Source organism: Boleophthalmus pectinirostris, unplaced genomic scaffold (genome assembly GCF_026225935.1).
Source record: "Boleophthalmus pectinirostris isolate CB_2022bp ecotype Guang Dong unplaced genomic scaffold, ASM2622593v1 HiC_scaffold_15, whole genome shotgun sequence".
Classification (NCBI taxonomy): domain Eukaryota; kingdom Metazoa; phylum Chordata; class Actinopteri; order Gobiiformes; family Gobiidae; genus Boleophthalmus; species Boleophthalmus pectinirostris.
Window position 1 is genome coordinate 30,886,020 of NW_026571070.1, and position 12,319 is coordinate 30,898,338.

General features: G+C 38.4%; 1 protein-coding gene across 5 annotated transcripts in view; it reads left to right on the plus strand.

Annotated features, from left to right (window-relative positions):
• Nucleotides 1-12,319, plus strand: part of nrp1a (neuropilin 1a) — a 218,962-nt gene that overhangs the window by 179,174 nt on the left and 27,469 nt on the right. For all 5 annotated transcript variants that reach the window (XM_020930709.2, XM_055150807.1, XM_055150804.1 and 2 more), the window contains exons 10-11: nt 5,294-5,625; nt 11,477-11,621. In XM_020930709.2, the coding sequence (XP_020786368.1) occupies nt 5,294-5,625; nt 11,477-11,621 (477 nt within the window). The remainder of the gene's footprint in view (nt 1-5,293; nt 5,626-11,476; nt 11,622-12,319) is intronic.

Genomic DNA, 12,319 nt, shown 5'->3' on the forward strand with positions numbered 1-12,319 from the left:
GTACTTTTCCAGCACTATACTTATCACTTGAGTAGTATTTTTAAAGAAGCAAAGGTACTCTAATTTGAGTAAATGTTTTGCATTGATAATACGAAATGATTTGAACATTTGTGTTTCTTAAACTGCTCCTTCAAACATGATTTTGTTTCTCTCATTTTCAAGAATATCTTTTGAAAACACCTGATTTTGTGCATTATTTCATGTTTTCTTCTTGCAATAAGCTCATGTTAACTTAGTACTGTACTACTTAGTTTGTAGTGCTGCTGCAAAATACTTTCTTACCCTACTCTTTCTTGGATGACAACTTTGTACTTGTACTTGAGTAATACTGTTTTGAAGTAACGTTACTCTGCTTTATGAGTGTAAAATCCCTCAGTTGTCCAGGTAGAATCCATAGCAAAAGGAGAAATTCAATTAGTAAATGGACTTAATTTAACTCAGGCTTAGATTACTCTGCAGAATTCATCATGAGCTCTGAGGTTGAGCGACTTTTTACAGGCTTCACTGTTGTTTTTATCCATGCAGTGTGTTAGAAAGTAACGAATTAGAAAAGTTTAAGTTCTTGGCCTGTTCTCGCCGATACCCATGCCTTTACGATACCACATAGTGTGAAGAAGTAGACTAAGGCTACTCAGTTTTGTTACAGTACAAGACTAATAAATAGATCTACTAAAAGATAATCTCAAAAGAAACTCTAGAAGAATACATTGGAGAACTAAGAGTCAAGAGTCAAATATATGATTTTAACCATAAATAGTACCAATTTACTTCAACTTTTAGTACTGATTTACTTAAACTTTTCTAATTTGTTACTTTCTACCACAGTGCACGGATAAAAACAACAGCGAGGCCTGTCAAAAGACGCTCATCTCGGACCACATGGCGAATTTACAGAGTAAACAAAGTCCGAGTTATCGCTGTTGTCGGGCTTCACTCTCAGAACTCTCAATACATAGTATCGGATCAGTGATTTGGTCTGAGTACTCTCCGATACGATACCTGAAAAAATTTTCAGTGTCGCAGCTTTTGCCGATACTAGTCTCGGTAACAACCTTAATCACAAGAGTAATTGCGATAGATGGACTTTTCTTGTCGAATTTTAGAACCGAAAAACAAGTTTCCCAATCCTTTAATTCCTTTCAAAACAACCTCGGCGGTGCTTGTAATATTAATATAGTGGGATGCATAATATAGAGCAGCAAACAGGGCATCTGAACATCATCGCACGCTGCACATTATGCATCCATTTTTAATATATTCTCAACCAGCCGGCGCATCCAAATCTCTCCTCGGAAAATGCCAGATTCCTTCCTTTAGCTCTTAATCCTTCAACACGGCACGAGGGACCAGCGCGAAGCAATAACACACTGTATGTTCTGTCTGCCAGCCTATATTGGCTTTATTACATTTCTGCTATTATAGAAGAGGCTATGCTAACAGTCTGGGTTACGTAACGAGCTACATTAGCAGATCTGAGAGTTTTGGGGTGATTTTTGGGCATTAAAAATAAGTCAAAAAGAAAAATGGGACAAATGTTACGTGGTCTTTCATAGGTTCTTTCTTCCCCTGCCAAGCTGCGGTGATGACAGGAGCCAGGACCGGGCTAATCCTCTGCAGTTGGAAGTGAGTTATGTGTAAGTGTAGCATAAAAGCGACAGTGATGCAGTGGGGGATTATTCGCCCTCTAACCAGATGGTCGTTGGTTCAAGTAAAGTGAGGAAACTTCAAATGGCCCTTTTAAACACGTCTAGAAGTATTAATGTTTGAGAGAAGACTGAAATATGAACTGCTGAGCTAATACGGGAATCAAATGTATTTCGGAACATGTTTTTAGAGGTATAAACTACGGGGTTAAAAGATTTTGGACTGAATAAAACCCCATTGAAAGATTTTGTTGTGAAAGAAAGCCTTGTATGAATACTTGCAGTCTTTACAAGCAGCCAATTATGACCAAATGTCAATTTAAATTAGATACTTCAAACTTCAATTCAAATAGATATTTTTATTAGGGTTAGGGTTAGTTGGACAGGTAAAAGTAAAAAGAAAAAAACATGCAAAATTTCACAATAACATACACTTTAAAGGGTCTATATTACAGTATTTTGTAGGGATGAGACAAGATACAATTTCAACAATACGAGACGAAAAACGAGATTAGAAGTATGAGAACGAGATTTTGACATTCTTTATGAGAAACAAATTATGCAATCCAGTTCCCAATGTTTGCCTCACCATTTCTTATTTAATTTACTGTATCTTTCAGACTATAAGGTGCACCAATTTATAAGGCACAATATCAATAATGTTGAATTCTCTCATCTATTTTCATACATCAGGTCATCCAGATTATAAGGCACACCAAACAAAACAAACGGACGGCACTTGAGACGGCATCCACGATCCATTGGCAGATCGTGGTGTAATTTGCCTGGCGTTGCTTCCGTGAGGCTTCTGACTACAGTAGCCATAATGCTTCGACAATCCTTGAAGTGCTGCAGCTTCGTAGTTTACCAAAGTTGTACTAAAACATTATGACAGATTTTTAAGTGCCGTGTGCCACATGAAACCGGTTCAAGGTCAGTAAGCACAACTAGAATTAATACATAAGGTGCACCGGATTATAAGGCTCACTGTCGATTTCTGAGAAAATTTATTTAATTTTAAGTGTGTAGTCCAAAAAAAAAAACTATTTATAATTTTACTTATACATTTACTTATTATATTTTTGCTCTTGTTGTAGCAGTGCTTTTGGGACTACAGCTTCTCAAAAAATGAAACTCAGCAGTAATGAACACATTTTTTTATCCATTCCAAACTTAAAAAGATGGGGAAAACATCTCCCAAGATCATTTTTCAAATTATCTCGTGACAATTTTCTCGTGAGATCTTGTGGTGCGAAATCTTGCGAAATCCCTAGTATTTTTTGATTTATGTTATAATGTTTCCTCATCTTCTGTTCTTGAGTTCTGTTTTGTTTCATTCACATAAAGTTTTTCTCTTAAATAGAAAATACTCAAATCTCACAAGAGTCTATTTAGTGTAATATAAACCTTTAATTAATCTAAATGAATTACATAATTCATAACGCTAAAATACTTTAAGAATAATCCGAGTTTAAGAACGACTTAATACCTTAACCATTTACAACATTCACAACTTTCTGAGGCCAGATTGGAGTGTCGCCATCACGGTAACGCTAACAACTAGCATGCTAACAATGCACTTCCTGATTCTCAGACGACAGAACTCTTTATAATTACACGCAGACAGTACACAGAGGATTTATTTTTCCCTCAAGTGCTGCTTATACAATATTCACGACTTTCAGAGGTCAGATCGGAGTTTTACCGTCAAGGTAACGCTCACAACTATCATGCGAACAAGGCACTTCCTGGTTCTCAGTCAGTACACAGAGACTTACGGTAGTTTGACCTCAAGTGCTGCTCATGCGATATATCTGTACTGGGGCTCAAAGACATGGGAAAAACCAGGTACAGTGGTTTAGTAGCTATTATTTGTTCATTAGGAATTGTGTTTTTCTTCATGCTTTATTAAGGCTGATTAAAGTGTAGTTAATACTAAGTGGTACCAAATGTCTGTAATTGCCTTGGCTAATATTGAAATAGTCTAAAGTACATGTTTATTTGTAACACAATTACACTAAAATGCTTTCATAACACTACTACGTCAAAATCGACTTCTAATTTACAAAACAACAAACAGAGAAATTGGGAAAAAAAAAATGGTTGAATTCCAGCTGAGCCTTTTCCGTGCATTTTTATTGTTTACTCGGCATGCACAGAACGGGATAAAAGCCACAAACCGACCAGATCTTTTCGCTCTTGATGTAAAGTGGTGTCAGCGGCAATGAAAACGCTTCGAAACAACAACTGTCTCCCTTTGAAAACCAGCGCTTGAGCCTGAACAAAAACAAAAAACACCAAGTGAAGATTAAAGAAGCGGCGTTTGAAAAATAAATTATCAAAAAGGCAAAAGTTCTGGTCAGGAGAAGAGCGAATGAGGTGAGCTGACAGCTGTGGAGCACAAAGAGAACGCTATGTTTGTTGAGATAAAACGATAAAAAGGAGGGGGGGTAGATAGATAGAATGCAGGAGGTGGAAGAGAAGACCAGGAGCGAGGTTTTAATTGGCAGCCTGGAGACAAGAGCTGCAGGCTGAATAGATTAGTATGCACGGGCCGGGTGGATGGAGGGAGCAGATCACAGGAACATCACAGAGGAGCCGAGGAACTGTCTACTCCACTCGGGCTCTCGATGTCCTGGTTGACCTCGGAAACAGCAGAGAGTTCAACGGCACTTGTTGGATAAAGTCTTTGAGCGTCATGTTAGATTTGCTTTGTGTTGTGGATGCTCGCGATAGCAGGAGTTGGCTGGCTGCTTTTGCTGATGTGGGAAATATGTATTATCTTGCCTTATTTATTGTTGAGTATTGTTGTATTGTTGTATTGTTTGGGTTGTTGGATTAAAGTCGGGAGGTCGAAGTTTCATTCCACATTAGATCCTTTACCATTATACTAAGTAACGTTTATAATAAGGCATAACTTCAAATCATAAATGTTTATTAACCATTAACTAATCATTTACTAAAAATTACCTACTTATTAACAAATGTTTAACAATTATTTACAAACATGGACAAGGCAAAAAGTCTTATTACTGATTAATAAAATGAATATGATTAATAAATTTTTAATTAGGAGTATCTACAAATAATTTACAAATGTTTATTAATCATTAACAACTCATGCTCTAATAATGACATACTTGCATTTTTTATTGGTTAATAAACATTTACAAATGATTTACAGGTTTGCCTTATTATAAAGTGTTGCCTCTTGCTAAAATCTATTTGAAATTTTATGAAATTCAATGTATTGTAACATCAAATTATTATTAAAAAAATAATAATAAAAAATAATTTAGCATCACAAAATCTGCTGCTATACCAGGAAAAATGAATTAAAACATCCTCTCCTTTTTTTTTTTTTTTTTTTTTTACTTTCTTTACTCTAAAATTGTTTTTTACTCTAACAATTTTTAAAGATTCCCTTATTTACTATTTTCCACTTATTTTTCTAACTGGTTACTTAGAGTTTATTTCTCCTATGATTACAAGAATTATTTAAATAACATTTTTAGATGATCTTTGAAAGTACAGAAGGTGCTTAAATTGAATATTATACCAATAGAGCATTTGAAGAAAAATGTTAAACTGTTTTGACAGTCAAAAATTCAATCTTTTTAACATCCCATCTCTGTTCCCATGTCTTCCAGAGTATCCATGTTCGGGAATGCTGGGCATGATCTCGGGCCTGATCACCGATAACCAGATCACCGCCTCCTCCCACACTGACCGCAACTGGGTTCCCGAGAACGCCCGCCTCCTCACCAGTCGCACCGGGTGGACCTTGCTCCCCCAGCCCCAGCCCTTCACCAACGAGTGGCTGCAGGTGGATCTGGGCGAGGAGAAGCTGCTCAAGGGCATGATCATCCAGGGAGGAAAGCACCGCGAGAACAAGGTCTTCATGAAGAGGTTCAGACTGGGCTACAGCACCAACGGAACCGACTACAAGATGGTGATGGACACGAACGCCAACAAGCCAAAGGTGAGGACTTGGATAAACACTTAAAACTCATTGCGTTGAAGAATTACGATGCTCAGAATGCACAGAAAGATAGGTGAGGAATAACTTTGGACTCCTGCAAACCATTTAAATTGAACTAGTTCTGTTTGTCCTTGTTTTTAAGAGCAAGTACTGCCCCTTAAACTTCAAAATTAGCAATTATATTTTAAACTTATTAATAGTTGTAAAGATAAAATTGTCTTCCATATCTCGTTTCTACTCGTCTACAGTCACTATCTTCAAAATCCTGCCGACAACGCCAAATAGTGTATTTTCATTTCACTCCCGAGTTCAACCAACACCACTGCGTTTAAAATGTCCGCCGCGCCAGCCCTTAGATTTGAGATTTTCCCCACACCGTTGAGCAGCCCTTGGTGAGTTATTGCGCAGTCGGAGTAAGTCAATTTCAGCAGTGCTTTGAATGGCATTAGGATAAGCATCTCTGGTCTCCCAAAGGTCCCTCCACCCGTTCACTCCTGCTGTTTGGTATTCGGCGCAACACTTAGCTCCTCGCAGATAGCCAGGCTGCTCAGGAGGAGGAGAACCGGGCTGAAATACTCTAGGTTTATTCGCCGCTTGGGATCTTATTGGAAAAGAAAAGCCAAAACAGAAATACGGTAAAAAGCTGTAGAAGTGAAAGCTCAAAGAAAACTAGTTTATGTTGGATTACTGTGAAATTGTGATTGCATTTTTTGTATTTTTTGTATCTATTGTACATAATGTGATTGCAAAATGAGGAAACGAATAGTGTAACCTTAAAAATGTGCACAATACAGTTTCACAATAATAATTATAATCAAAATTCTATCTGGAATTAAAAGTATTTCTAACACTTTCTAAGAACTACACCTAAGCCTCGATAAAGCATGAAGAAAGAAAATAATGGACAAATCGTCACTAATTCAGGCTTAGTGTCTCTTTCACAAACACCCTAACTCCTCCCCCTTGAATTAAAAATGCTGTACCTGCTTTTTACTGTCTTAAAAATATGAAAAACAAAACAGAAACAGGTTTGTAGTCCAATTTAGTTTCTCCGCACCTTACCTTTTCTCTTCTGTGCGTCGTAACTATTCACAGGGATGAGTTCATGAGCGTTTTTTGCAACCCAAGGCAGCCAGAGTGGTAAAGCTGACAGCAACTAACATGCTAATGTGCACTTCCTGATTCTCGGAAAATAAAACGCTTCATAATTAGGATCTTGAAGGTACGCAATTAAGTTACTGAGCTGCTTATGCAACATTTATGTAGTGGGGGAATACAGATTTTGGTCAAATACATGAAAAAAAAAAACAGGAAGAAGGCCTTTAAGCAGTTACTAAGACTGAATCATTTTCAGTAAACTACTTATAAGGACGGGACGAGACACAATTTCCACAAGATGAGACGACATACGAGATAGGGTCCGTGAAAACGAGACACGACGAGATTTTAACATCATTCCTAATATGTACTTTCACGATTTTTCGAGTTTTGAGTTTTGGCCTCAAAATTTTGGAGTTTGTTGATTTCATATTGTTGTTTCTATTCTACTTTTTGGAATTATAAGAGATGTAACTCACCTATACTTATTCCTTTTTTGTTCAATCCAAAACAAAAAAATCTCACAATATCATTTTCCTCACGCGTGCACGATCTTGTGGCAATTTCATCTCATGAGATCTTGTACCATCCCTGACTATTAATTAACTACTTGTTCATTATGAATTCTTCGTGCTTTATGTGTAGTAGGGGTGTAACAATAATCGAAATATCGTGACATCGTATCGTCAAAGTTCTCACAATAATATCATGGACCATCACAATATATCAAATTACAAGTCTCTTTGTTTAAATTAATAGTTATGGTGCAACAACTGCTAAAAAAAACAAAGGGAACTACATAGACCATGATCCTTTGCTCCATTTCAGTGTAGATTACAAGAAGAAATAACAGTTGTAAGCACTTTTAAGTCTTAGTTCTTTGGATTAAGTCTTGTCAAGGCATTTTAAGAGGAAAAAGTCGCTTTTGTTTTGTTAGCTCCCCAAAATATCGCAATAAATATCGTACTGTGAGATGCATATCGAGAAAATATCGTACCGAGAGATTTGGATATTGTTACACCCCATGTGTAGCTAAACAAAAAATGTGAAAATATTTGAAACCACGCATGATTTTTTTATGTTTATATATTGTAATACAGTTATTTACAGTTAAATTCTGTTGCACGCTTTGTTTTTTACCGGCGTATGTCGTTATCTTTACTTTATTTACTGCAGTTAAATCCTTGCTTGTACTGGCTGAGACTACTGACCTGAATCAATTGGCAGCTTCTATAAAAAATGACGTGTCCAGATATGGCCCTTGGACCTTCACACCTCCAAGAAAAGCAACAAGCGCTCGTCCCCCATTACAAGCTCCTCTGACAGGGCATAGATCTGATCCCGTCACTCTGATCTTTGATTTACGACACGACACGCGCAGATCTATATTCCTTGTGTCCTAGTTAGCCTCCCGCCTCCCACCCACCCCCAGCGCCCCCTCGGCTTTGGAGAGGTTCCTAACATGTCCGAATCCCGCCCTATCAAAGGTTTTATCCACTTCTCCGCTCTCATTTACCGGAGGCTCGCTGTGGATCAGAGGAGCTTTTGACAGAGGCCCGGTCCCAGTCGCCGGCGAAAAGGCCCGGAGAAGATGTCCGTAAGATGAGAGAGATTCGGAGCTGGTTCCCATCAGTGTAGCCTTTTAACCAGCAGCCTTCTCTTCTGTGGTTTTGCGCAAAGTGGGAATAAGTGCCTGTGGCTACCTGAGGGTCTGAGTGGTATCAAGCAAAAGTGAAGTTCAAGGAATGGCTCAGACGTATTCATATTTTATGCAGTGCAAATCAGTCCAGTTTACAGTAAAGTGTGTTTTTGGTCGAAGATGTTTACAGCAAAGACGGGCTGCTCGATTGTAGGAAAAAAAAAAGTTTAACATGTTTATTTTGTTCAAAGTGCACATTTTAAAAGTGCATCGTGAACTTTTCTGGTGGTGGGTGCGTCACTTTTTCTTCTTGTTTCTATGGATATGTCATAGCTCTGCCTGGAATGTTCCACAGTATGACATTAAACAGCTCTACCTTACATTTATTCAATTGCAGGTGGTTTTAGAGCTCAAAAATACCAAGAAAAAACAGGTATTCTGACTGTGAGCGGGGTCGCCTCTCCACAGATTTGACCTGTAACTTGTTCTGGTTTGGTCTCCATGAAGATAAAAAGGTTTAACATCATACTGTGAAACATTCCAGACTAAGAAACAATATTTCCATGAAGAAAAACATTTGACAGACCCTCTATCGGAAAAGTTGAATAATGCACCTTTAAACAACTTCAGGCACAACTTTTCTGGTAGAGTCTGTGACCTCTTTGTCTTCATGAAGATGTTTTTGCTTTGCCTTGAATGTTCCACGGTAGAGTTTAAACCTCAGGGGAGACAACAATCTACATTACAGGTGAGATCTGTGGAGAGGCGACCTCATTCACAGAGAGAATTATTGTTTTTTTGAGCAGCAGGAACCTACGTACTGAATAAATGCTAAATAGATGTGTTTAATGTCATACCATGGAATATAGCATTCAAAGCAAAAACATCTCCATGGAGACAAGCAGGTGATGGACCCTCCACCAGAAAGGTCGCACAATGCAGCTTTAACATTTGAGTTTTAATGTGTTTGGAGAGGTTTAAACTACAGATTAGGGTTGCCAAATATATCAAAAATCAGATAATAATCAGTACTAAAATGACCATTGTAACTAGATACTCATTTGAACAAGTATCAGTACTAAAAAAGTCAAGACAGCGCCCTTTAGAAAGATCTTGAGCTGAATCAGAACAAGTATAAGAGCACACAGACTAGTATACACCCATGGACCACTATGGAACCTACCTGGACCACTGAGGGATTACACACATATAAAAACACAATAGAAAGTACTATGAGTCAATGTTGAAAATGGCACTGTAATTTTTCACTTCTACAGATAAACGAGGATTTATGTATAAAAAGACAGAATACTGTGTTCTTTGCAGAGGACATTCTGTTATCTAAATAATTACGGCCTTGGCGATTTGATAAATTGAGCCAACTCAAATTAGCAAGTTAGATCTGATTGTAGTACACTGTGCACTCCTACAACATTATATTGCGGAAAATCGTAACAACTTTTCTTTTTAAATATATATTTTGTCTAAAGGTTACACTTACAGTCTTCTTCCATAGCTCTTAGGGCAAAATATCAGAGAGGGGGCTGGTCTGACAAGGTTGTGTAAGTGTCTTGCCCCAGAGTATAACATCTGAATGCAATGCAGGTAGTGGGGATCGAACTACCAACCTTCAACTATGACCAAGATGCTGTATCACTAAGTAGATTTGTCACAATACTAAAATTTCAAACTCAATTTCAGTATTAAGGAACAGACTTGATACTCAGTACTGATTCCGATACCACGATAGAAACACGATTTACTCTATTTTGACAATAGAATGTGATTTTCAACATTAAACTGTAGTACTTTCTTTTATTTCACCATGAGGTCTTGTATCTGTGTAATCCCTCAGTGGTCCAGGGAAGTTCCAGAGTGGTCCACGGGCGTATGCCATATTTTTCGGACTATAAGTCGCTCTGGAGTATAAGTCGCACCAGCCAAAATATGAGTAATGAAGAAGAAAAAAACATAAGTCGCACTGGACTATAAGTTGCACTTTTTGGGGGAAATGTATTTTATAAAATCAGAGACCAGTCGATACTTACAACCTGACAGTAATAATAGAAGAGAGAACAACAGACTGTTAATGTCACATATGAACAGTTCTTCAGATAAACTATAACATAAACAACAGAACAAGTTTACCAAACTCTCCATCTCACTCCAAATCACTGAATCCATTCAATTCTTCATCCTCGGTGTCACTTCTGAGCAACTCCACGACTTCTGGAGGTAAACAGAGCGCCGCTTCCTCTTCTGTGTAGCTCTCATCAGACTCAGCATCAGTTCCAGTTAGAATTATTCCGGCCTTTCTGAATCCCGACAGGATGGTTTCGGTGTCAGTCCAGGCTTTGTCCTTCCATCCAGTGACTTCAGGGAAGTTGCATGGTGCATCCTCGTGGTGGTACAAGTTTCTCTCTCACTCCAAACTTTCTTTCTGCTGCTCGATTACCGGTTTCGGCTGCAGATTTCGCATTTATTTCTACATATACTTGCAACTTGCAAAATATGATTTTCTTTTTGGGGGCATTTCTGTTCAGTCTTTGTCTTTATAAGTTTGTTTAAATTCTACATTTTCGGTGGTACAGAAGTAATGGAGTGATTGACTGACATGATACAGACAGGACAGAGGCTCTTTCTGCAGGAGACATGTGCAGTAGAGTGAAGTGACAGTGATACAGGAGGTACAGGAGTATCAGATACTGACACACAAGACTAGAGCGCCCCCTCATGGCTGTCATTGTGAAAATTTTAATATATATAATTCGCACCGGAGTATGGGTCACAGCAAACACCCAAATCATGAAAAAAAGTGTGACTTATAGTCCGAAAACTACAGTACTAGTCTATGTGCTCTCATACTTGTTCTGATACAGCTCAAGATCATTCTAAAGACATTCAGGAAAGGTTCATTTTTGTCCTGTGAGTGCTGCTTTTTTAGCATTGAAACCTGCTCAAATAAGAATCTAGTTTCGTTCTAACATTTCAAAATCCAAATAAATTGTATCCCTTCTGAAAAAAAAAAAACATGCTGGTTTGAAGTTTGACAGTGTAATTTGTTTTTGAAGGTTAGTCTCCACATATTTAACCTCCTTCTTCTCTCCTTTTCAGATATTTGAAGGGAACAGTAACTACGACACTCCGGAGCTGCGCACGGTGGAGCCCCTGCTGACGCGTTTCATCAGAATCTACCCGGAGAGGGCCACTCCTGCTGGGATGGGGCTGCGCCTGGAGCTTCTGGGCTGCGAGCTTGAAGGTAAAAAAAAAAAAAAAAAAAAAAAAAAAAAAAAACTCCATTCCATTTTTCAATTTCAGTCCGAATAGATGCAAAAGAGGAGCAAACCTGAAATGGCATTTTCACGGTTGATGGTGACATTTGTGCGTACGGTGATGACTTCCCCGTGCGCGGTAATGGCGGTGGCTGGGGTTATTATCCGGACTGACGCGTCTCCTCTTCTCACTCATGACATTTCCGACCGTGGCATCGTTTTTAGCACCGTGGCAACATTTGACTGTCTCTGGCGCTCTGATTAACGCTGGCACACAATGACGACCTCACAGCTCGCTCGCGTTATTTACAGAAGTATAGACCCGTCCATATGCGGCGTATTCGTGCAGGTCTAAGTGGCGGCTGCAGTTTGGTTATGCATGTTTTATGTTCATTCTCGTGGAAAGGCCAACACTTTCAGTTTCCATTATTGTTTTTACAGAGTTTTCCACAAGTTGCGAGCAAGTACAACTCTCGACCTTTGCCAGCGTTGTCACAGAAGTCTTATACAAAAGGGGCACATGAAGTTGGCATAACACAAAGCTAGCAATTGTGTTATTTCTTAATTTCTCAAATGTGCCATTGGAAAATATGAACTAACTCGTTGTGCAAGTAAACAAAGTTGAAGTTTTATGAGGGTTTTTTATGATAATAGTCAAATAAACCTGTAAGGAGCATATTTAAAG